This window comes from Erithacus rubecula (genome assembly GCF_903797595.1).
Source record: "Erithacus rubecula genome assembly, chromosome: 16".
NCBI classification, from domain to species: Eukaryota; Metazoa; Chordata; class Aves; order Passeriformes; family Muscicapidae; genus Erithacus; species Erithacus rubecula.
This window is the reverse complement of record NC_136668.1, coordinates 5,820,971-5,847,810: the sequence shown is the minus strand read 5'-3', so window position 1 is coordinate 5,847,810 and position 26,840 is coordinate 5,820,971. Positions and strand designations below refer to the sequence as shown.

General features: G+C 39.6%; 1 protein-coding gene across 5 annotated transcripts in view; it reads left to right on the top strand.

Moving 5' to 3' along the window:
* Window positions 1–26,840, top strand: part of SLIT3 (slit guidance ligand 3) — a 463,958-nt gene that overhangs the window by 291,810 nt on the left and 145,308 nt on the right. For all 5 annotated transcript variants that reach the window (XM_079319922.1, XM_079319923.1, XM_079319921.1 and 2 more), the window contains 3 exons: window positions 6,853–6,994; window positions 20,732–20,803; window positions 25,853–25,924. In XM_079319922.1, the coding sequence (XP_079176048.1) occupies window positions 6,853–6,994; window positions 20,732–20,803; window positions 25,853–25,924 (286 nt within the window). The remainder of the gene's footprint in view (window positions 1–6,852; window positions 6,995–20,731; window positions 20,804–25,852; window positions 25,925–26,840) is intronic.

Here is a 26,840-nt window from a genome sequence, read left to right as displayed (position 1 = left end):
CCTTACTGCCAGCTGCCTGGCACCTCTCTGCCCTTTCCCAGGTGCACTCTGGCAGAGGCACCAGGGGCTGCAGGGCAGGCTGAGCTGTGGAGCCCAATGGAAGCAGCCAGAGCTGCCCTGGCCTCCTCCCAAAGCAGCTTCCCTGGCAGAGCTGGGCACCAACACCCTGTAGTCAAACTGAAAGGATCTCCTGGCTCCTTGAATTTGCCCCTTGGAATGGCAGGCAAGCATGTTTTGCTCTGAAAATCTGTAAGAATTTTATTCTGCAGTTTCCAGACACCTTAAAGAGTTTGAATGTACCAGGAGCCTCTTGCAAAAGACCAGAGGCAGCAACCTCAGCCTATCCCAGGAAAGGCCTTTATTTTCACTGCCTTCCTTAGCATGTTCCAAATGCCAAAGAATCTGGTCCATGGAATCCCAAGGCAGCTCAAGGAAGGGGATGATGTCTCACTCTTCAGTTCTTGCCCACTGACCTGGAAAAGAGCATTTCCTCCCTCCAGATCTGTCCATGGGGAAGCTCATGACCAGACTGGAGCCCTTGGATGTCATTATCAGGAGACATGTCCCACTGTGTCTGCCATCTCTGAATGGCTGTGTCAGTCTGTAATGCCTCTGGCTGGAGTCAATCCCACCCTCCTCCTCCTCCTCCTGAGGAGAGCAGCTTTTGTGCCAAGGCAGGGATGGCCCCCTGCTTGCTGCAGCAGGGTGCAGATGGGCGAGAAGCAAAGACAAATGTGCAAGCAAACAAAATCATGTAGTATTTAAAACTGCTTTTCAAATAGCAGTAAATCAAAGCCTAAGGACTGAGCAGTCTTAAAGTATTTCTATTCCTTCCCTAACTCCATCAAACTTCATCATGGAGCAGTCCAAGATGGATCACCTGTGAGCCTTCACAGGCTCACAATTGATCATGACCATTATCTATCTTTTAACCTTGTGCAGGTGGCATCCTTTTCACTTAAATAATTTATGTTCCTCTTCATTTTTATGCTTGAATATATTTATAAGTTCACTGTATTATTTCTGGACCTATTTTTAAATGTCACTTCATATGCACCTTCAAGAGTGCTGATACAAATTGTGGAGTTGGCATTAATGAGATGACTGTGCACGGGCACCATTTGGGCTGCAGAAGCACTGCATCTTTTAAGACTTTCTGTTAGAATTTTTTAGTCTTTGGAAGAGCAGGCAGTGTCCATACTCAGAGAAACCAATGGACACTAGCAGCCTTCCTTGTGTGCAGTAGCTGGAAAATTAAGTTCTACCTGCTTTAGGGTGAACATGCCTGTGTTGACAGGATTGGAGAATGACCTTGAAGGAAAGGCTCAGAGTGGGTACAGGGCATAAGAAATAATCTGACTTTTTAACCCCTTCTTTGGAAGGCTTAGGAAGAATAAATTTCCCTGAGAGAAAAATATTTTTGTCATAGTTTCATAGACTTCAGTTGTCACACAGGTTGTGTTTTACTAATCCATCAGAAGAACAAATTCACCCATTCAACCTCTGATGTTATTTTTGAGGCTGCTTCTTTGTTCTACTTTTTTTTTTTTTTCATTTTTATTAGTAGTATTCCATATAATTGTGGTGCTAATGTTGTTAATTAAATAATTGCAATATCAGTGGTTTTAGGATAAGACAGTGTGCAGTAAGGTCTGATTTTCAATGATGTTACTTTATTGATAGATTGTGAAACTAAGTAGGGTTTTTTAGAGTAAAGTGGGATTCATTCATTAAGCCAGACCTTCTTTTCAGTTGGATATTTTCAGTTTTTTTCCTTGATATTGATTTGTAAACTGATTAGTGTTGACTTTTGCCTTACAGAACTGTTGTGCCTGTGTGCCATGAATTTTTAACAGATAAATTTGCTCTTTGGGAATGTTCAGCAAAGCAGAGAACTTGAATCAAATAATGAATATTCAAGACTGGCAAGCTTTTGCATACCATGAACTCAATGGTATTAACATCAATTAGGAGCTTAAGTTACTAATCATAAATCTTAAAGCTGTGTTCAGCAAATAGCTGTTGAATAACCATAAATGGAAATATTTGCTTCAAACATTTGCTGCACATTTGTGTAGGATAAACAAATTCATACAAATTTTGTCCATTAGAGGAATATTTGCCCTCAGTAGTGAATGTTAATTTTGCATATGGTCAGTTGTGGTTCCCTTGCCCATCTCTCTCTGCAGGTCTCTGTGCTCAAATGTCCCTTTAAACTGGGATGCAGACATCAATCAGGAGCAGTATCTGCTCTAGGTGTTTCCAAATAAATTAGTTCATATCACTGGGAATCTAGTGCAAACTATGGCTCATGCAGTAGGAATTGATTTCAGATATCCCAGCATGGGCAGAACTTCCAGTGGGTTATTTAATTACACCCAAAAAGGTCATACTCTATCCATGGATCTGCAATGCTTGTAGTGTTTTGTTTATTGATCAATAATTTCATGTCTGATATACTTTAAATGATGTAAAGTCAGCACAGGTTTTTAACCAGGAAATCCTGTCAGATTTATCTTAAAATCTATTAACATGTTTTACAAATAACTAACATTTTGCTGATGGAAAGGAGCTGCTGCAGAGGTGATTGGATAGGTGAGGAGGTAATAAAACATGCTGCTTAGTGTGCTGTAATTGGGTGTCAGTGCAAATGAGATTATTTAGTTAATTTAGTAATTGCAAAATTTATTTTAGATGCCTGTGACATTTTAACTGTTCATTTCTCCACCGTAACAATTATATTCTAATTGTAATACTAGTTTGTTCGCTGCTTTAGAAAGAGGCCAATGAGGGACTTATTTGAAAACAGCACTTGATTTTCTGTAAATATCTGGGTCCTGTCTCCACTGTTTTTCCTCTTTTCTCCTAACCCATGATCTGAGACTGTAAATTAAAGGGGTTCCTGATATTAACTATCAGAATTATTTACACTGTTGTTACACTGTATCAGGTAAAAAAAAAAAAAAAAAAAGCATAGTAATTTTTGTTAATCATGCTCTTTCCCTGGCTTCCACATTCTGTTTGTGTTTTAATTTTAGCAAAATGTATGATTGAGTTGATGCTTTTTATCTCTGAGAAAAATATAATTAACATGGTGAATTAGGGCTGCTGTGTATTATAAAAAGTCTGCAATGGCAAGATGACAGATTGTGAGAACAGCTTCAGGAGGGGAATAATGTAAATGCAGATGATTTGTCTGTGGCCATTTCTCTGCTGCAGCCACTTCTGCACTTCTGCACTTGTGAAGGACACAAAGAGAAATCTTGAAATATTTCTGCCTTTCCTGTGCCTTTTCTTTTGGAGAAGTATTGGCAGCAAAAGGAAAATTCATTTTTAGGTTTCAAATATCCTTCTTTAGAGGCTGTGCTGTGTCAGGGCCCTTGATCATCAGTATGCTTATACTCTGCAAACCAATGGAAGTCATAGCCAAATTCTAATAACTTTAAATTCCATAGCCTACTTAGACTTGTTTTCTTGACCAGTCTTATTTTAAACAGTTCTCCAGAACAATACAAACATTAAACTGATTAAACTGCCTTGGGGTTTTTTTGTTCTTTAATTCTGTAGACCTGCAAACAACAGATCCTCATTGAAGCAGGGCCACTAAATCCAAATCAGATTTGAAATTCTGTTTCTGATGTTATTCAAGAAACATTCACCCTCACAGATGATTTTTTGTGTGAGAGCTGATGGAATATGTGCTAGATGCCTGTTGAGTGTGCATGTGCAATACAGTATTTTGTTCTTTGCCTAGGAAAAACACAAGCAAAAGCATTTCATCAGGATAATAGCAATTTATACACAAGGTATTTTTATCATTAAAAATATCAGAAACCTACAGTCTAGATCTGCTTTTGCTCATGAAGAAGAAAGAAAGTGTGCTTGTGGCGCTTGGGGAGGTGGTTTAGAGATGCACCTGGCAGTGCTGGGTTGGTGACTGGACTCAGTGGTCTGGGAGGTCTATTCCAGCCTTAATGGTTCTGATTCTACTGCTGCTACCTGCTTTTTGTTCCACAAAGATTTGTTTCTGTTTTTTCTCCCTTTTCAGACTGCTTTATCCAATTCCCTCTTGCATGCCCTGCCTTTTTACCTTTTTACCTCCCAGAGAACAAGGATTGCTCTGAAGTTTCTTCCTAATTTGATAATTTCTCCCTATCCCTAAAAGCTTGCAGTAGCTCATTTGCACTCACTTGTCCTTCATTTTGTTTTGGCCATTGTACCACAGGCTAGACAGAAAAAGAGAAAATGCAAAATGTAGGTGATAAGGTCCAAGAACAAACCTCTTGTTCTTAAACAAACACAACAGAGGGTTGTGTGCATTTTGAGGAAATATAAACTACTTTTGGAAGTAGTCACAGTTCAATTCCTACAGATATCTTAGACTCCATGAAAGACAAAGGTGGCAGTGCTGTTGTGCAGATTTCTGTTAATTTTGCAATAATTCTAATAATTGACAATGTGGTGGTATGTGTGCCCTGTATTTCTACTGCCAGAAAAGAAACCCAGGAGAGCTGTTTTTCCTGCCTGTTATACATGTACATGTTTAATTAGTGACATTTTTCTTGTTTAGTTCAAATAGCTACCACTTAACTACTGTGTTAAATGCAGGGTCACGTGTATAAACTGTGTTAAACCAATAATAAGATTTTGAAACTGGAACAAGTCAAAGTTCAGGTTGCTTGATAAATATGAATTTGTTTCTTTGGACCATATACATGTGGGTTTGGATTTCAATTACATTATTGAATTCTTTTTACAGTAGTTTTTTAACCCAGATGATTCTTCAGGGTGACACTAAAATAGTCTCTGTCTTAAGATGAAGGACTGTTGATTGAAAGCTCCTTACCTGCAGCTGTCAAAGTGGTTGGAGAGGGTATTTTAGCAAAGAGAAAGGATCATTAGGATCATCTCATGGTGGAAGCAGCTGCCCATTCTCATAAAGAATGTATTTGACCCCTGCCTATGCACAAATTTCCTGTGAGATCCATTTATTTCTAGATAGTTCTTACCTCTTAAAATCTAAATTCTGGATGCCTGGATTGTAGCTCTGAGGTCTGCACTGCCAAAATGCAGCCACTTAGAGCTCAGATTAACACCAATGTTAAAACACTATGCTATGAAACCCAGAGTTTTCTTCTGGTGTCCTGACAGAAAGTCAGGTGATCACCCAAAAAATAATTTCAAACCCAGTATTCAAATTTGGCAATGTTTTCCCCACAATCGAAATTATCTTACCCTGAAACTCGACATTGTATTTTAAGATAAGGCAGTTCTGTCATCCCTGGTTACAAAATAATATTTAAAGAGGATGACAGAATGCTTGAACTTAAGGAAACTCAGACAAATTTAAATTAATTCCCATCAAAGTTCTACACCTTTCTAATGGAAGAAGTGATTCCACAGTAATTGTGTTTTGCTTTCCAGGAGAGCTTCCTCTGCAAATGTAAAATCACCTGCAGAAGTTTTCAGATGGTGTCCTTTCAAACTGTGTCTGCCTTTGAAAGAAATGACACTTAGAGATGCCACTGGAATCCCTTTCCAATTTAACTTTTCTGTGCTGTTTACAAGGTTGTGAAAGAAGGGACATGTAGCTTTCTATACAAGCTGACACTGCTGTGCAGAGTTAGAGTTAAGCCAAGCAAGTATGGATGTGTAAATGAAGAGAGGAAATTTATAGAAATGTTGCATTTATATAAAATTTTTATTTGTCCAAAAGAACATTGGATTGCAAGTTGGTGCAAATATGTTTTTTCTTTATTTTTATTAACTTTTTGTCACCTGTGGTTAGAACTGATGAAAGTATCCATCATGGGTCTTTTCAAAGACAAACCCCAAGAAGGTACAGCTTTGTGAGCAGTTTTTCCACATTTTTGTATGTATTTGTGTTTTGACAACTATGATGTTTGTTTTTTTCCACCCAAAAGGCCAGTCTTTTATATTTGTCACTTCTTACCAGCACAAGCCTTCACATTTAGCCATCTGTATATCAAGTTAAAGATACTTGAGGCTTCTTGTGTTCCATGTACTTTGGAAATATGACTCACTATAAATAAACCAATAACTGCTACATCTTGATAACCTCAATTAGCATAGCAAACCCATTTTATCTATGGCTAAATGTATGCATATATCAAAACTTTAAATGTAGGAATCATAACCATTTGAGTAAAATTGACATAATTGCTACAGTTTTGAAAAAAGTAATGACACTTAATTAAGCCTGAATCTAATGAATTGACTAGAATTTGTATAGAGCAATGTCCTCATGCTACTTTTCTCTCTGTGCAGCTTTGTGTCTTTGTGTCTAGCTTAAGCAAGGGTTTGAAGGTTTGTACTCATGATTTTCAAAATTCTTTTCCTGTTTCCATTAATTGCATTGTCTAATCTTGAAAAAGCTGGCTTTATATTCCCAATATTCAAGCCATGACAGGTTACCTGATTTCAAAAACAGAAGTCATTGCTGATGAGAGTCTTCTCTCAGTGTGTAAAAGGATTCAAGAAGTGTTTGTTTAAGGGAAACTTCTAGGCAAAGATTACTTGTGAAAATACTACTTGATCCTAAAGCTTAATTTAAAAATCTTTGAATGAATTGATATGGGTGAACATGAAGGTGACCAGGGAACTGTTCCTGAGGGAAAGAGATTGATAGAGTGGAGACTGAGGAGGAATAGAACACAGTAACTTTTTACAAGTTTTCTCTCTGTTGGTTTGTAGAATATTATATTCACTTGCAAATACAGTATTACTTTCTATTATAAGAGAATCTGCAAAGCTCAGAGCCTGATGTATTTTGTTGCTACCATCTCACAGATTCATTTTTTAAGCCCCTTTCACGTTTCTCTCGTGTCCCAGGTGCCCAGTCCGAGCCCCCATCGTGCAGTGCCAGCTCCATCACTTGCCCCTCTGCCTGCACCTGCAGCAACAACGTCGTGGATTGTAGGGGAAGGGGCTTAACAGAGATCCCAGCCAACCTCCCAGAGGACATCTGGGAAATGTAAGTGCCAGTCTAATGCACAAATCTTTTCCATGTCTCTCCATTTTTATTCCATTTCACAGTCTCCTGTGTGGAACAAAGGCGTATGTTCTAAAAACTGTTTGAAGTAGTTGTCAGGTGTTTTGTAGTTTTCCTCTTTAATTTGTTCTTTTGGTCTAAGGGCTCAAACCATTTTAAAATGTAAATTATGATAGTTTGGTACTGTTCTACCTGAAAGTAAGATAAATTTATTTGCGCCTTAAGTTCAGATTGTGTTTACATTTCACAAACCCAGAACTGCAGTTCTATAGTCAGTAAATGAAAATACACAGTCCTTTCTTATTTCTAGCCAGTGATTTCCCCATGAGATGGAGGAACCTCTTTTTAGCTTGGCAGGATGCATTTATAATGAACTAGAACTGCAGAGCACATTGTCCCTGCTGACTTTGCCTTCTATGTCTTGTCTTCCACATTGTTTTTTGTAGTTCTTTAACAGTTTTGTAACTCCTGTTGTGGAATCAGATGCTGGTTTTACAGACTTGTTTACCTTTACTACCTTTAGGAATTGGAACTATCTATTTCTGTGTCCGTGACTTCATACTACTGTGGTCCTAAAATGCTGTTGCATTAAACCATTTTGCTTGTGGTTAGTTCACAGGGAATGCAGATCAATTATTTTCTTATTTAGGTTCTTATCATACTGAATTTTCTGACATCCAGCTAGCTTTTGCAGTCTACACAGTATAAATTCAAATATTTGTATGGTCACTGGACTCATCCAGCTTCTTGTTGCTGTAGAAGTACTGGTGCACAGCAAAATTTACCAAAAATACATAAAGCATAAATTCATAAGATTGTGGAATGTTCTGGGTTGGAAGCAATCCTAAAGACCATCTACCATGGGCAGGGGCATCTTGCCACTACCCCAAGGTGTTCCAAATTCCATCCAACCTGGTCTTGGACACTTCCAGGGATGGGGCAGCCACAGCTTCTCTGGGCACCTGTGCCAGGGCCTCAACACCATCACAGGGAGGAATTTATTCCAAATATCCCATCTAACCCTCTGGCAGTTTTAAGTCATTCCTCCTTGTCCTGTCACTCCAGCCCTCATCCAAAGTCCCTCTCCTGCCCTCCTGGAGCCCCTTCAGGCACTGGAAAGTGCTTTAAGGTTTTCCCAGAGCCTTCTCTCCTGCAGGCTGAGCACTGCCAGCTCTCAGCCTTTCTCATTAGCAGAGGGGTTCCAGCCCTCTCACTGTCTGTGTGGCCTCCTCTGGACTTGCTCCAGTAGATCCATGTCCTTCTAATGCTGTGGGCATAAGAGCCCCAAGGAATGTTGAATTCAGTTGGTTCTTGTATTTCCCTCTAACTCAGTATTTTCTTGCAAGCCAAATTGCTCTGATAAGAACCCTTGACTTACAAACTGTTCTACAAAAATGAAACACACAGCTGCTGCTCTAACACAGTTATTAAAGGTGACCTACATTTCACTCTATTTCAGTATTAATTAAAGATGTTTTATTCAGCCTTCCTACCTTTCTTCATTAGCATGGGTAGGCAGAACCTTCTCTGACAAAGCTGCCAACAAGTTCTAAAACAGTTTTTGTTGATAAAAACCTATCACAAACCAGGAAACTGACTTGTCATGGGGCATAAAACAAGCATCATATGATGCTAGTTTTTCCTCTGCCACATATGACTTAGAAGTCTGTTGTGTTACTCTATTACTCCTCGAGGTGAAGGACTTTATTGCAAGAATGTTTGCTATTAAGTAAGTGATTTAGGAAAGCTAGAAATCTGTATCCCAGACTTGCTTTCTCATAATTTCATAAAATAGGTAGCAAGAATGTAGGAATGCAATTTGGTTTTTTATAAAGCTTCTTGTTCAGTTGGGAGCTGACAGCAGCAGCCAAATTGACTGAGGAAAAATGAGTTAGGAGAAAATTGAAGCTGAGGAATACAGACTGTGTGCTGAGTGTTACAAAAGATTCTCTGCTTACAAAGTGCTTCTGTTTTGCTTTTCAGAGGATAAATGAACAGTTTTTATCATAGAGAAGCACATGAGAATAAGCACAGAAAAGATTTGCATGATTACTTGGGTGAAAACAAAAGTCATTAAGCACCTGGGGGCATTTACTGAAAAGAAATGCATATGATGTGGTGGTCAATCCACTACACTGGGTCAGCATCTTCAATCAAAGGAGAGGGTGCAGTTGTTCAGAAAGGGTGAGAGAAAATGCATGCAAGGTAAATAGGGAGCATGGTGTGAGTGCAGAATGGGCTTGGTGCTGGAGAGCTGTAGGGAGGGATGACCAACAAACTGAGTGGAGACAAAGCCTCCAAAGAATCTGTTTTCCTGCTCAGACTTGATCACAGCCTTGCAGCCAGTGCCTGTCAAACTGAATGACAGCTCAGGCCACAGACCCAGCAAAGCCAGGGGAGAGCAGAGACCTGTAACCAGCTGTGGGAGCCTGGGAGGGTGTCGTGACAAACACCTGCAGCAGCTTTCACTCAGCACGTGGTTTGGGCTGCTCTTGGCTCAGAACATGGGCTGGATAGATTCTTTCTCAGTCTTTAGTGATTCCTTGGCATAAATCAGCCAAAGGACAGCTTTCCTACACATGCAGATGTGGGCACTGGGGGCACTGCCAGCCCTGGCTGTAGTGTCTCAAACAGTATTTGCTTCAACGTGCTGCCTGCCACGTCTGTTTGATGCCTCCCAGTCATGGACAGGTATCAGTAACTCCCTATTAATCTTCTCCCACCTCACGACACTCTTCCTCTGCCCCTTCTTTAGAATGAAGTTTTCATGCTGTTTGTCTGCCTCAGACTGCTGCACTCATTTTTTCATTTGTCACTGCAAGCAAGACTATGTTTTAGGATGTGAATTCTGGGCAGGTCTTGTCTGAGAATTTTGTACACCTTAAAACAGCAGTGCAGGGAGTACCAATTGTGCCTTTGTGTTTGATAACATTTGGCGCAAGACCTTCCTGACTGAAAGCAGGGCACAGCCCCCCTCCTGCTGCCACAGGGTGTTTGTGCCTGGAGGCAAATGCTGGAGCAGCAACCACTGGCACTGGGTCCTGCTTCTCTGAAAGATCTTCAGATTGCTTAAAAGAAGGAATTCATTATTTGCTAAAGCTAGAGGCTGGATTGTGGTTGGGACAAATGCTTAAGAGAATGTAAACAAGCTGAGCCCAGTACAGAAACTGATGGGAAAAGAAGGGTGAACTCAAATAAAGAAACAAGCAAATGCATGAGGAGAAGAATTGGGAACAAAGGAAATCGAGGCAGGGTGAGAGAAGTGCTGTGAGTCTGAGAAAGTGAGGAATTTTTAGTGATAAGGCCTGAGACAGGTGGCAGTGGAGACCAGCTATGTAGGGTGGACTGTGGGGATTGGCAGGAGGGGCACTGGGGCTGTCGGACAGGACAGAGGGACACAGGGAAAGGTGGAGCCAAGGAGTCTCTTCCCAACAGAAAATACATTTACCTTGGAGAGCCTTCCTCCCTCCTCACCATGTACTTGGGATACCCAGCAACAATTTGTGTGTCTGTCCCTGTCCATTGGAGACTATCTAGGCACAGATTAACTATTAAACTAGACATGGAGCTCCTGTTTGCACTGCTGCTATTCCAGTTAGAGAGCACTACAGGAGGCTGGGACTCACACTGCTGTTACACTTGAGTTTCCTTGTGATGGAATTATAATTTCAGCTTTTGGGTTTGAGGTCACTAAATTAGATTTATTATCTTTTTCAAGTAAAAAGAAATAAATTAGAAAGTGCTAAAAGATGCCAACATTAATGTTTGCTAAAAAATGCCTAAGTTAATGTTTGTAGCTGCAATTGTCATTTGAAGCTTTTGTGTATATTTGTGATGTATTCACTTTAACAACAGCCCAGTCTCATCCTGCTATTGAAAGCTTGGACTCATTTCTTGTTGTCTAGGGATGCATCAGGGATGTGTATATAGATAGGGTCTGTTCACTTGTTGCAGAAACAGGAAAATTGTAAAATGGGGGCTGTGGGGAAGATAATCTCATGAATGCTGTTCGGAGAATTGGGTTGTGTCTCTTCTTGCCTGTGGTTTTATTAATTGATTCTGGCCAAGTGACTTGCACAAACTTTCCTTGGGTGGTCACTGATGATGCAATCTTGGATTCTGGCTGACTCAGCTGAGACATTCAGAAGTGTTGAGGACTCACAGCTGCAGCAAAAGGCAACAGGCACTGAGCTTTGAACACTTTGTGCTGTTCTGTGCTAATTATTCTGAAAAGCCAAGATCAGTCATCTGCAGACTTATAAATCAAACTCCAGAATGTAAAGTGTATCCTTAAATCCACATCAAGTTTGCTTCACCACTGTTACTTAACCTGTACCATGCTCTGTATCTGGTGAGCTTGAGAGAAATAGATTTGAATGAAACAAGAGTAAAGCTGGGAAGGATGTATCTGAATCAGAAATGAGACCCATTTCTTTAAATGCTGATGCAAATGCTCCAGACAGGACAGAGGCTGCCAGTCCCTGAAGGGAAGGTGCAGGTTAGGCACCCATGTTTGGTGAGGAAATAACCACAGCTTTGTATGGCAGCTGGGCAGAGCCAGCTGGGATGGCAGCCCTTCCAGCAGCATCTAGGCTTGGCCTAAGGTTGGTTTGATTCACTTGTTCTACACGGGTTTAGTATTTTCACTTTTGATAGCTGATGCTTTTGTATGCATGAGTAGTGCCTGATTAGTATGAGAATAGTGCAGAATTTCTACTCTTAGGAAAAATTCTAGAGTTTGAGCACAGGAAAAACGCAACATTGGTTTTCTCCTGGTTCTGGCAAAATGAACACAAACCTAATTTTCTGCAAGATGATCACTTTGTAATGTAATGTTCTACTTGTTCTACCTTTAATGAATGGTTTCCTGACAAATTTAATGTCATGAGGGTACCACTGTGCTGGGCAGTGTTGCAGACCTGTAGGCAGAAAAGTTTGCTGTGTTTGTTGTTTCAGGAATTGTCTCAGGAAGAAATTGCCTTCTCTGTTCTTCAGTAGCTGCAGGAATGTGTATTTCAGGTCAATCTTTAACAAGCTTTTGTGATTTGAAGATGGTGATGAACAATTTCTGCACATTTAAGTTACTGGTATATTCAAAATTAATTTTCCTCCAATTAAAATAAAGTCAGAAAAGCTATTATAGAAAGATTGAGAACCAGTTCATTACAATAAGAATAATTTTTTGTTATATAAATTATAAATTAACTACATGACAGCATTTTTGTGTTTATTAACAATTGGCTTTGAAGTTCTCAGTTTCATAAAGGCAGGAGGTTCTCCTCTTATCAAGAACATAAGTGTGTAGAAACTGTAAACTTTATGGATAAAGGAATGACAGTTTTTCATTTAACATGGTTCTTCCTCCTGAAAGAAAATTAAAATAATTTTCCCAGGCTTCCAGTGCTGAATCCAGCACAGTATTTTTGAACACTGCAGTAAATGCTCCATAATTGCCTCTGGTGGCAAGTTCTCTGGCTGGGGAACCAGGTTGGCTCTTGTAGTTGAATCATATAATATGATTTTCATTCACTGTTGTAAATTGGCTCTGGACAGCTTCTCATGTCTAATCGGACTACCATTTTCTGGATCTCACCAGACAAACTGTGTCTTACATTCCACAGAAGTTTATTTTGTCGGGCCAAAAATATGTAGAAAATTTTTTGTTGGGTTCAAACCACAAAAATAATAAAGAAATAATAAATAAAATACTTTAGATTGATAGTCAGTATAGAAACTATAAATATATGGAAAATTGTAAGATTACAGGTGTCTTCTGTGCTGAGACAAATTAAGGAAAACAGAAAGCTGCATTTCACAGTTTTAGAAACAAGCAGCACCAGCAGGGAGTTTCTGCTGCAAGATCAAGGCAGATTTTTTCCTTACATCTTTACTTTTATTTCTGAAGTTGTGTAACTAATGTCATCTGCAGGCACAAGAAGATGGGTTTGCTTTGATAAATCTGGATTTCACATGGTAATTTTCATTTTGGCCATATCAATTTTTACTTTCTTCACTGCTTTTTATAATTGAGAGATTTCTTTTAGAAAAAAAAAAAAAGTTGCAGATCAGTTTACTCAGGCAAGTTGTGTAGGTGCAAACTCAAAAGGTTTGTAGGTTTGGGATTGTTTTGGTTTTTAGTTTGGTTTAGGTTTTTGGGAGTTTGTGTGTGAGTGTGTGTGTGTAGCCTCTTTTTCCCAGAGACAGCATTTTAGTCCAGTATAAACATAAATAAATAATTACCAATAAAAATAAATGGTATAACTAAGAAGGCATATATCTTTTATCTAATACAAATTTCACTGCAAAGCTCCTGTGTAGCCAAGCAAAATAAAGAGATTGCAATATATAATGAGTATAAACATTCTTAAAGCTGATTATGAAGAGGAAAAACAATTACAGAAAATAAAATAGAGAGCATAAAATCACAACTTTGGCATAAAATATACTAATCAGATTTTTTTACTAGATGAAATACTAATTGTCTTTTGGCTAACACATGTTCTGTTTATTTTGCTTTAAAAGACTGTGAAAATAAGACAGGTTTTGAGGGATGTCTATTGTCAAGTGACAGAATCTGTTGAGAAAATATTACAGATGGCAGAATTTCAACTACCAGAAAGCTACTTAATTTTCCTGCTAATTTCTGGTGTTCTGCCTATTGTATATGTGCAGTAAAAACAGATGCTACAGAATGTACACAGCCCTTAACAATGTTAGATTAGAGATTTTAAAATAACTTTTTATCTTTTCTGTCAGCTTACTTCAATTTTTACTAAGTCTGAAAGAATAATTTTGTGTTACAACTTGACAAATAAAATGCAAATCAGCTTGAAGTCCTCAGATCCCTGACTTAGTTACAGCATTGTGAGAAAATGTGGGAAGTGATCTGGCCTGAAAGTTTCTTGAAATAATTGGAAGCCAAAAGAGGGTGTTGAGGATTGACCTCCTCAAGCAATAATTAAATAGCAATGTGATGTGTTTAAGGGTTAGTCTTTCTGGGACTGCTTCACTTTTCAGTGAAGCAAATATTCTGGGTCTGGCTGGTTAAAAACTATTCCTACAGCTTTATATTTATCAGAGTCAACCATTGGTGAATAATGATTGCTTTCACATAGGTACTGGAGAAACTCTCTCTCTCCCTTCAGGGAAAAAAAAATTTAAAAAAAAAGTCCACACCAAAAAAAATCCCAAAAAATAACAGTGAAAAGTGCTCAGCAGAGGTCTGACTTTGAGTGAGGCTCAGAGCAGATGCTGTGCTGTGGAGGTGAATACCAGAGCTCCATGCAGCACCCTGTGGGATGGTCTCTTTCAAGCCTTCTGAACTCAAATCACTGGCTCTGAGCTGGAATCACTGGGAGTCAAGGTGTGGGATCCACATCTCTGCTGTTCACTACACCTCAACATCTCAGAAACACCAGCACTCTTGAACTCATGTGCTGGATGAATGTGGTATGGACCTGCAGGGACATGGAAATTGCCAAATCTCTCCAATTTAAGGACTCTGTTTCCTGCATCTGTGTTCACAGCCACAAGTCTGCAGAGAGGTAAAGCTCTCCCTGCAAACCCTGATCCTGAGTGCACATGACCCAGTAAAGTTGCTGAGATGAAAAGTTACCTGTGTAGTCTAGAATCAGAGCACGGAGGCATTAATAGTTTGTATTCTACCCCCCCCACAGCTTCTGCTTGACTTTGAACAGGTGGCGGGTCAGGGCACTCACCTGGGGACTCTGCTTTTACACCCAGCAGCAGCTCCTGCAGCCCTGGGATTGCAGTGGGAGGGAGCTCAGGGAGAGCCAGTGCCCTCATCCAGGGATAAAGACAGGACAATGTGTGACTGAGACTGGCAGGGACAGCACAATGAAAGGTGATGAGAAGGGCCAAAAATTCCCACCAGGGGTGTGGAGTATCACAGTGGTAGATGGAGAAACTTTGAGGTTGGGCAGAATAATTCTTCATTCTGGTGTTAATGTGGTTAGAGAGACATTGGTGTTTTGTCAAAAGAGATTTTGTGAAATGCCAGTCTGCAGATTTCTCTGGTGTTTCCTGTTTGTCCGTGCTAGATTTAATGCAAAATTAATGTGCTACAACACAGGGGATGGATTTCTCCCAGTCCATCCAGATTTGTAACATTCCTAATGTGACTGCCATTACAAATTCAGTGGTTACCAGCTGATATCTGAGCAACTGGTCAGCTACACAGCTGAAACTAAATTCACTGCAGTGTGTCAGAAGATCCAATGTCACTAGCACTTCTTTTAGAATAACACCATGGTATCAGGTATCAAAACATCTGTTTTCATTCTGAAAGATGTCATTTGGAGAGCAGTATTACCTGTGTAACTTCCTAGGTAGATTTACATTGACAAGTCACTTCACTGCTGACAGGATTTTGTCTCTTGAAGATCTGCCCTCAGCTGAGTTGTTAGGAAGCAGCCCTGTCTAGACCCTGAAAATCAGCACTAAAGGGAATATGAAGGGAAACTCCAGTTGTCACCTTGTATTAATACAGGTGGATGGTTTACTGGCTCTCAGCTCTCCATTTCCTAAGGCAGACTCCATAAGAGGGATTTATAATGCATATTATTAATTTTATTTGGAAATCATTCAGGTGCTGTTATGAAAGGCAGCAGTATAAAAGTCTTGGAGGACTGTATGTGTTTAGGGGTTTTATAGTGGTGGTAGAGTCTGGCTGGGGTGGAGGGTGAAGGCTTTAACTGTTAAAGCAAGTAGTAACTATAGACATCTAAAATCCTCCATATCCTGCCATCCCAAAGCACTTTGTTTTCTACCTGGGGACTGAGGGGTGAGAGCCACAAAAAGCTTTTCCCTGGGATTTAGGTCCATGAGCACTTTCTGAAGCAGCAGGACTGCAGGTTTTGGCCTTGCACTGTGGCTGTTTCATGTTTTGCTGCTGGATGAGCTGCAAGTCCTGACTGCAGGGCAGGATTCCTCCCTTCTCTCCCAACCAGGGCTGTCGTTGGGTAAGAGCTTCAGTGCAAACCCAAACCTGCTGTGCATGGGAGGAGTAAAACTTGTATTTCACATGAAGAGGCAAGAAAGGCATCAGGGCAGGGATCAGATCCAGCTCATATCTGTAGTAAGAAGACCATGTGCGATGGTGATTTATTTAGTATGGTTTATTCACCTTGAATACTGAAAATACACCTGTGAACTTGCCTTCATCAGAGACCAAAATGCATTATATGAGAGCCCAAATGATGAGATAAGTGTAAAATAATGGTCCAGGTGGTTTTTTATAGTCCAGTTGTTTCAGTCCCTGGATTGATAATTGTGTTCCCTAGAAATTCCCTCCTTCCTAATACAAATGGTTCTCCCCAGCCCTGGGTTTTGTCACCATGGTGGATGTGAATGCTCCTTCTTTCCCCAACCAGTTCCCTGCAAATCCCTGCGTTTAGGGCAGGAGCAAAACAAGGTTTTTGTCCTCCCCAGCCCCCTTCACACAGGCTGTGTGTGTCCTGCCAGGCTCGAGGTTTGTGCTGCCCTGCTGCTCTCCCGTTTCCCTCGGTGGCTTTGGCTCCTGGCAGCCCAGGAGATGCCAGCCCAGCAGAGCCCCAGCCCCAGGGAACAGTCTGGCTCATGCACTCACTCTCTGTGTCCCACTCTTGGTGCCTGCCCCAAGCACAGGGACGTTTGTGACACGGCTCAGGCAGGAGCTGGTGGCACTGTTAATGGGGCATGGCTGTCTCATTTGTAGGCTCTATTCATCTGACAGCTGAGAATTATCAGTGCTGATGCTTCACTCCCTCTCTTTTTCTCCAAGGTAGTGATTTGTCTATGTTATGGGTAGGTAAGCTTGACAAAACATTGCACATTAGCGGCTGAGGCAGTGTTTGAAATGGGAAAATTGCTGGCAAACTGCTCCGTTAGAGACCCAAATAACAAATTCTTTCTTCCCCTCAATGAAAGGGAGATAGTTAAGGCCAAATTAATACGTCTTTCTCCCCAACTCTGCAGGGGGAATCACTCTTCAAGACGAATGGCTTCATCACTCCTGAGTGTGAGCTGGCTCTGCTAAGTCCCTGTTAGGCAGAGTTTTTATCCTTTGTGTTTTGCCATCCTGGGCGTGAGCAATACAGGCGCCACAGGAGGGGGTGATGAAAAGATTTGCACCTCAGTGAACTTTGAGATGGATTAGCATGGGAATTCGAGTGCTTATTCTTTACCCTGGGATAGTTTTTCATCTTTAACTGCATGGTTTCCCCGTGTTTGTTTTGTTCAGTCTTTTTCTCTGATATGTTTACTTTTTGCTGTCATTGCTGCAAAGTCATTTAAAAGAAAGTGGGAAGAAGGAGAACTTTATCCTGTCTAGCATCATGTTATTACAAGAAAAAATGGATCTGAATCCAGTGGGCCCTCATACTTTCCAATCTCTGATGATATATTAGAGACGAGAAAGGAAATTGTTCCTGTCCTTTGATGTTGTTGTCAAAGCCTCTAAAATAAAGCTGGGAGAGGCAGACAGAGCATTGCCGTGTGTTGGGAGGGGGGAGATGTGCTTCAGTTCATCTCAGCACTCAGCTGGCAGCAGGTGACATGGCATGGCCACAAGGGCCATGGAAGAAAAGGAGGAATAAAAAACACTGGGAGTTTGAATACAGCCAATTCACTTTATCAGTTTTGTAAATTCTACTTGGCGAGGCTCTTAAATAGATCTGATATGAAATACCACAGGAGAATCAAGAAAAAATTTATTGAGTTGTAAGAAACCTTTAATGGGAGGGGGGGTAGTAATTTAAATTATCAAAATTTAGCCCTTTAGGACTGTGTGTCTTGTACAGATTTCTCAAATGTATTTTAAAATTATTTTATGGTATATTCTGGTAATACCCCCCCCCCCAAAAAAAAAAATGACCTCCCAGATGTTACTTTGCACTAGCACAGATGGTTTTATAGTGTAGAACAGCACTCCATAGTGTAGGGATAGACCATAAAAAACATAGTTTTCCAATGTTCATGTTCTAAGTAACTTTGGTAATCTCTGAAATAAAATGTGGCTGTAAAATTTACACTTTTTCACTTTTTGGAGGGAAAAGGACAACTTTAGGGAAGAATACTGCTTTTCACTTCATTCCAAAGATGCATCTCTGGCAGTTTCCCATTATATGATTTCTAATTAGGCCTTCATCACCCTGAAATTGCCAACACCCCTTCTGGCAGAACCTAGAATTTCTTAAGATTTGTAATTGTCTGCTGTACTCCACATGTCATGTATGAGCTAAATGAGGTGAAAGAGTGAAGTACTAATACAAACAAGGTGCTTTCTGTTATTTTACTTGTGAAACTGCATTGTGTTTTTCAGGCTATGTCTGCCATTCTATAGCAAGCATTTATGTAAAAAGTAAATAGGAGTCAGATTAGTACTTCATTCTGTTAAAGCACAGGCTCATTTAATGCAGCACTGGGCTTAGTGCTGTGTTTTGTGCCCCACTTGGAGCCCACACACCCTAATGAGGGCTGGTGGTGCTCCTCTGGTGCCATCTGCAAGGTGGAGTGCAGAAGGTATTGCTGGCATCCTTTAGTCCTTCATTTGCAAAGGGCTTCGTGGAATAAAAAAAATGTCAGGTGCTGTGGTGGAAATACAGCAGCAGATGACAAGAGCCTTGTCCATCTATCTGTACAGACCATCTGCTCCAGATTTTGTAGGAAAGGGTGAAGAGTTCACTAGGTAGCTTCAGAATGCAACTCTCAAATAATTCCTGTTTCTGTCTTCCTTTCCACTTTTTCTAGAAATTTCCCTTCTTTAATTTTATGTTTTATTACTTAGGACCTGTGTCTATTCCAATTTTGGATATTTTTTTCACCCTGTGAGGGGAAAAAAAACTCTGTGTGAATTTCCACCCTTCAGTCACTAAAATTGCCTTGGAATTTTACTTGTAAAATGCTACACGTTTTCCCCATCCCTGTATTTGGGTTTCCATGTAAGGACTGCTTGCTCCCCTGGTGTGCAGGATGGGTGAACCCCCAGTTTCCATCCCCAGGGCCAGGAAATCAGGCAGGCACGACCCTCTTTTGTTCCTAGAAGTGCCTGCACAGAAACACTTGGGAGGAGTTAAACACCCGGCTGGCAAGCTGACAAAAAGCCTTTATGGGAAGAGTGTGTGCTGCTAATTCTGGTGACAAACACCCAACAATAGTGGCGTGCTGGAGCTCACAGCAATTTGCATTTCACTGTGGACTTGCCAGAAATGAAGCGTGTTATATTTAGACCAACTGGAAGGGAAATCTCAGACACTAATTCAAATCACAAAACAAGGAATAGAATTAACTCTGATCACAACCTTGAAAAAATAGACGGCTACAGATATAAAAGAGGGCGAGCACATTGGCTGTACAGGCTGACTGTGCAAATATCAAAATATTTGTACTTAAATAGCTTCTCAGAGTATAAATGAGCTGGCAAATTATCTTATTTTCAAGGGGATTTTTTTTTTCTTTTGCTTATGAAAGCACGGATCACCAGAGGGATAGAGAGCTTGCACATTTTCTCTCTACTATTCCCTAGTACTTTACAAACCTTGATTTACTTCCCCCTTCTCCCATTTCACTTTATTGTCATTTCTGGTTCTAAAGTTTTTTTTTTTCTTCCCCTCTGCATTGCTGCAGCAGCTTGAAATGACTGGAGTGCCTCATTCCATCATTTCAATATGTTTTTGTATTTCAATTCTAAGCCATTTTCAACCACAGATTTTTTACTATTTGAACTGTTGCTTTTTAGGACACTTCAGGGAAAAAAATACACAACATTTCAATAATAAGTAAGAGCAAGGTAAAACCACATTTTGGTCTCAGTCCCAGCTCAGTAGAAGTTTAACTACCATGGTCAGTGGAATTGGTTTGAGGATCCACTTTTACATTTCAAATGGAGATGAACATTTAAAGTTCATCTGAGGAGAAGACATTCCTTTTAGCAGGAGGTCAGGGAACTTGCTGACAAATACTTGAAAGTACTACCGGGAAGGAACAGAAATTAATCTCAGTGGTTGCTGCATGTCTTAAAGCTGCTTACATTTTATGTTAGTGATACATGCATTTTTGGTACTTCATAAAGAATATTTCTTTCAAGCCAAATCTTAGAAATAAAAACAGCAGATTTTTCATGTAGTCTGGACCATATTTTAGGAAAAAATTAAGTATTTGGTACTTGGAATAGGAAGATGCAATTCTCTTTTTTTAACCCTTTTAACATAAAATGTTCCCAATCCTCTTAAAAATCTGAATTCATCTTGCAGTTATTTCACTTTGATTTCTAGCATGTTTCCACAGGTTGTTTCTCCTGAATTGGTCTGATTGTGTTACTGATCTGTTTACTAAACTGTCACAGCCTAGCCTAGCTGTCAGTTTAAACAGCTACATTCTATTTACAACAGCTAGTCAAGGAAAGCATCTGTATTTTCTATTTTCTACCTTAACTTTAAAATATTCCTACTATTCTTTATTAATTCCATGAGCCTCACAAGTACAATTTCCTTAGCTTGTGACATTTTTTCTAGACTATTTTAGCAGTCAAAGAGATTATTTTATTTTTCTAAGTAATTTTCTCAGTATTTTCTCTATTTAGTTCACTTCAAAATAAAAACATGTTTTGCATACAACCCTGTAAAATTGCTTTGCATTTCTATAAATTGTGCTGTCATATTTAACGTGATTCCTCTCTTATAGCTGTGTAGTTAACTTGTATATTGCTTTGTTTGTTTTCAGACGTTTGGAACAAAACCTCATCAAAATCATTCCCCCTGGAGCTTTCACCCAGTACAAGAAGCTTAAGAGAATGTAAGTTTTAATAAGACCAACATGCAAGAGCAATCATGAATCTTCTCTCTTCAAGTTCTGCATCTTCATTTTAGAAACATATTGGCAATTCTGTGTTGAATTCACTGGGGATTGCACAAATCATCTCTTCAGAGTGTTAGCAACAATGGAATTTGGTTCAGGAAGCCTAACAGTGCATGAAATCCTTAATAATGCTTAATTTCACTTCCTATTATAAACGATGTGATTTAATTAGTTGTTAGCCGGTTCAAACTTCAAATCTGCTTCCTCAGAAAGGATTTGAAGTTCTGTTTCTGTTCTCATCCCTCCTGTGCCTGTTTGCAGCACGTCAGGGTGGTGACCCCAGTTATAGCAGGAGTCACGTTCTCTCAGAGCAGTGAGGAGCTTTTGTAGTGCCTTTGATGTCCTGATGTTGAAATGGTTTGACTATTTACAAGAAAACAAAGAAACCTGCTGGAGCTTGTTTTCTCTGGCGCTTAATCACCAGTAGATACCCAGATAATTCTTCCTTTTATTGCCTCTTGTGTTTTCTCTTTGGATTAAAAAAAATAATAATCCTGATGTGTAGCAGTGCTGTCATGCAGATAACATGGGGCATTCCCCCAGTCAGGTTTTTCTTTCATTTTTGACTGATATGTGAGAGATGATGTGACAGTTCCATGATGACACAAATCAAATAAAGCAAGTTACCCCTAGTTCACCACAGTATGGAGATATTGATGTTGCCAGTGGAGCAGTAACTTCCAGAAATCATTCAGGCTTTGTAGATCATTGCTAATTCTGCTGAAAAAGTGCCTTTGCAGGTTTTCTCTGATGTGAACAATACTGGAATTAAGACACTGTCAGCCCATTTCACAGAACACAGTGGATTATCAGATAGCTTTGGGAAACTGAAGGGAGCTTGCACCATACCATTTATGTAAGGGCAAAATTGCTGTTTTCCAGTCCCAGTTTAGCAAGTTCCTAGAGCTGAAGAGCTGTAAATATGGATCTTAATATTTAACAGGTCAAATCATCAATCTCAGATGGTCTCTATTCTTCTGTCTCACTTTCAATATAGCTGTATGTATTTTTAAAGAAGTACTGTATTGGATAGTAAGATGGTAATTTCAGTGAATAATGATGGATCCCTCTTCAGTGACCTAAATTGTAACTTTTTATTATTAAAATCACTACATAGTTCTTTCTAAGGTATGACTAATTTTAGATTTTTGCGATGTTTTACTGTCTTTTCATTTTTCATTGATTGGTGAACTCTAGTTTTATGAAAGTTGACCAAAAATATTCTTTAATGTGGATAGCTGCCCTATGCAATGCAGCATTTGCTATGTGAAATGATTAATGTTAGAATTTCACAGCAGAATTCCATTAGCAAGTGGTGCTAACAGCTTTTTGGGATATAATTGGCATAATCATTGAGATGTGAACTCATAATGAAATAATAAGTTATTGTGCCAGATGATCTGTGCCAAAGCTTAGTTAACATGACAGGGTCTTGTGGGAGAACTTGGGACAGGTATTTGGGCTGCAGAATACCCATAACAAACCAGTTGTTTCGCCATTTGTTTATCCACCTGTCTCCTTTTTAAAGTTTAGTTCCTGCTGGACAGTGAGGCTCTGGATTGAGCAACAGTTCTGTTGCATGTAATTTTATTGAGGACATTTTTTTTAGTATTTAAGGAGATTATTGACACCATCTTTTCAGGATTCCCAGTCCTGTTAATACAAAAATATACTTTGGTGAAAAGATTATATCTTAAAAGAATCATCCATCCTTTTCCTTTAGAGGAAGGATAAGTTCAATATCACTGAAGTTTTGTTAGCCTTTCTTCATTTCTGTCACTTGGATTTCAATGACAAGTGCCATATCAGGAAGATTATCAATTTAATTAATGGGTACTCTGCTGGGGGTACAAATGAAGAACATTAATATAATTGTTGTTATTGTTACTATTAATTACTATAATAGTATTTTATATCATTCAGAGGATAGTATTAGCATAACTCTTTAAATTTTATTGCATTTTTCTTCTTCTGGTGAATAAATATGCAAGAAAGTTAGTGATAATAGTCCTCATTTGCAATTCTGTACTCTCTGTATTTTGATTCTTTACTGAGTATTTCCTGCAAGATAATGAAGTTTCATTTCCTTAACTAATTGGATAACTGAGATTAATTATTAAATTAGATCCACTTGTCCAACATAATCTTGATATGACTTGATATTATTAGGTCAAGATGATAGCGAAAAATATATATTAATTCAAGTGTTATACTTGCATATAGCTGCAGTTTGCTGTTTAGAATGTCTCTTCAACAATTTCCAGTAGAGCAAGAGTGAGAGCCAAGTGCATGGAATAACTTCCAAGGATGTGGTTGCACCTCTCTAGCTCAGATGCTTGTAGTGGCATTTCATGTTGTCAGACTAATTTTACCACATTTTAGGAGAAAACACATTGAGATTCCACAGGCTTCCCAGTAGCTCTGCAGAGTTGTGACATTTTTAAGCAGCTTCTACAAACTAAACCATATATGACATGGATTTTGCTGAGTGCTCTTGTCAAATGAGAACACTCCATTTCATATGTTGGAGATAATCAAGTAATCTGTTTTTAATAATGTTAGTCAACAAAGGGAATATTCAACCAATGCTATTAATAGTTTTGCAGTTGACTGCATCTAAAAATAAATCTGTTTTGTTTCAAAACCTTTTACAGTGAAGACATTTAAGCCATATAGTCATGTGTTACTCAGCAACTTGCAGGGTATCTTTGCTCCCCTGGTGCAAAGTCAAAACCAATTTGTGTCCCCAACTGGTGACTGAGCACAGCCAGTCTCCAAGGTGTGTGCAAAGAGATTTTTACTGTGCTGTCAGAGGTGCAGGGAGGGAGTGTGAGGTGACTGATGTCATCCCTGCCTGAGTGGAGTCCTGATAATTTTATTACATTTCCAGTTGAAGAGGCACATTTCCCCTGAGTGGTTCTGAGATTCCACCCTAAACTAAGAAAATAAGCCTTATGTCATCTAAATTGTCTTATTTGTGCAGCTTAAAAAAGCCTCTCTCTGTCTTGGTATAAATGAAAGACAGAATAGGACAATCTCACCAAGCAGGCCAAACAAAGGGAACAAAAATACGAGAACAAAATTGAATCCCTTTCTCTCAGTCAAGTCAGAAGGAGATGGAACCTCCTTATCCAACAGTAGTGGAACCTGGGCTCTAATGGAAAGGAAATAATGTGTCTAATTATCTCCTAATGCTGATTGTAGTGCATCTGCATGAAGTGAGAGAGTGCTGTTGCCCAGCATGGCATTTCTGCACGTTCAGGCACCATTAGTTACACACTCATTAGTGTCTGGACATGGGGGAGAGGGAGGATGGGAATGTTGAGATGCAGCAAATCACCAAAACACTGCTGAAATACTTCCCTCAAAAACCAGATGCCCCTTTTCAGATGATTGATTGTTCAGAAAACTCACTTTTCCCCATGATTTTGGCAGATTTTAATACATTCCTCAATGAATAGATAGAACTGATCCATTTCATAATTCTGCCTATTAGAGAAAAAGCAAGAGTTAGTATAAAAAAGTTTCACACAAACCTGTATAAAAATAAAAATAAAAATAATAAATATTCCTGCTTTCATAGGGACAAGTTTGGCTGCTGTAAGTTGAGCTGCAAAACCAAAACTTTCCATGAATCCTGTCCTGCTAGGCAGGATGTTGTAACAGAAAACATCAGTAGATTGCAGAGCAATTTTTGTGAGCTTTAAAAAAGATACAAGCCTTAGAAAAGTTACCGAAACACCCAACAAAAAAGTCCCACTTAACCTAATCCCTAGGTTTGAAAAGTCTGAGGACCTCATTAAAATTTTAGCCAACATAATTTGTAGCTCGAAAGATATATAGAATGGAAAACCTCCTTACATTCTGATTAGTAAGTTCTCATTCAAGTGATGTTTTATTTAGAGTCTACTTGGATCCATAGCATGCATCCCAGTGGAAATATCAGTGAAGATGTACTTGAAGTGCTGTAGTGCTCCAGCTATCAGTGATTTGTTGCTGCTATTGCAGACTGCTATCAGCTGTCAGGGAGGGCAGTGAGGTGCCTGGAGGTTGTGTCCCAGCTCAGCACCTGGTTGAAGTGATGGACAGAAAGTCTGGATGGCAGTGACAGTCACCATGAGGCACCTGGGTGCCAAGTGTGGTGAATTTGGCTCCTTGTATAAAGTGGCACAGTGGCACAAGAACATATTTGTGTTCTTGGCTGGTTATATTCAAATTGAAGAGTATTTTCCAAACCAGGAGAACATTTTAAAAATCCAGCAGGCAGTGCTGAATCCCACTCACAGCACAGCCAAAAGGGTGGGATCTTGCAGGGCTCCCTGACAGGGTCTGCAGCACTCTGGGGTCCCCACAGTGCTGCTGGCTTCAGAGCTCCACAGATCCCATTCAGAATTTGATTGAAGGCTTCCTCCAGTGTCTGAACTCCAGCACATCTAGGCTGAGTGGGTTTGTGCTGCTTGTTTTTTCTAGGCCATTAAAGCCTAGACCTCAGTGGGACAGTGCTGAGCTCCCTGCTTTGGCATCAAGGGCAGGGCAATCCCCTTGATCTTCTCTGCTGTTATAAAGTTGGCTTTCCATGCCTGTACTTAGATGTTCAGACCACCTGTATGCTTTGCCATAGGCTGCTCCTTGTGCTTGAGGGCCCCCACAGGGTCACAGTGCCTTCTCCAATGTTAGTGGCTTTGGGATAGTTTTATTAACATCATTGTTGCTCTTCAGAAAAACCTTTTTTTAACATTTGTGAAATGAAGGACCTTATTAAGAAGGGTGCTCCCTATTGAGTCTGTGTCCTGTCATAATGGCTGATGTTTTCTGATCCTTCCTGGAATTTACCAATCTCTGCTATTACATAGTTCATAATTTCTCTGAGATTATATGGTAGTTTACTTCTGTTTTTATATCAAGTGTGTTCTTCCAATAAACTACAGCTAAAATATTTTCATTAGATTTGTTTGCTAAACATTTTTTAATTCCTTATTTTCACAGAGACATCAGCAAGAATCAAATAACTGACATTGCACCTGATGCATTCAAAGGCTTGAAATCTCTCATTTCATTGTAAGTAGAAAATAGAACTGAATGGGCATTTGGGGAGAGCTTGCATGTAAGAGGAATAAAAATGATAATGTGCTGTCTGGGGGAACATATGTTTCTGTGTGCAACTGCCAGCTTGTGTGAAGCATCTGATCTTTTGTAAATGAAAAATTTTGTAAATGAAAAATGAAGTTTAGAAAGGAGGGCTGTCTACAAGTCTCTCATAAGGCTGCTGACTTCTGCACTTCTTCAGATCAGTGCATGATTCATTCTGCTGTACACGTGCACCTGCAGGCTGCCCCATGCACCCCTACTCCTCATGGCACACCCAAACCTCACCTTAGCTCAGACATGACTGGTGCTGGTAATCAGGAAAGAGTTGGGGAAATATTTCCATACTGGATTTTTCTTCTATAGTAAGGAAATTACACTCTCTTGAGAATTTTCGGATTTATTTGGATTTTTGTGGCGTGGAGATTTTTTGGTTGGTTTTTGTTTGTTTTGGGTTTTTTTGGTGGTGGTGGTGGTGGGGGGGTTTGGTCTGTCTTTTTTTCTTCAAACTAGTTAGGGAAGGATCTATATGCCTTAACTGCAATTACTGCATTATTAAGCTGGAAGGAGACTAAGATATGGTTTCATACAGAAGATAAAAGTAAGGTAGGATCTCCTGACAGCCATTTGTTTGTCTTTATAGAACACAGAAAACTGATTTAGCACCAAGTTGAATTTACATGCAGCTGTATTTCAGCCTAGGTACCCATGGCACTATTAAAACAGTCAAGCTTTTAATGGGTAAAAAGAGCAATACAAGGTCAGAAGCTGCATATTGAGGATAAATTAGAATAGAGTGGTAGAAAGCCCCATGCTGGGAAAAGAAGGAAGCACAACTAGAATAGTATTTACCTGCATTAATTGTAAAAACAGTATGGAAACAATTATT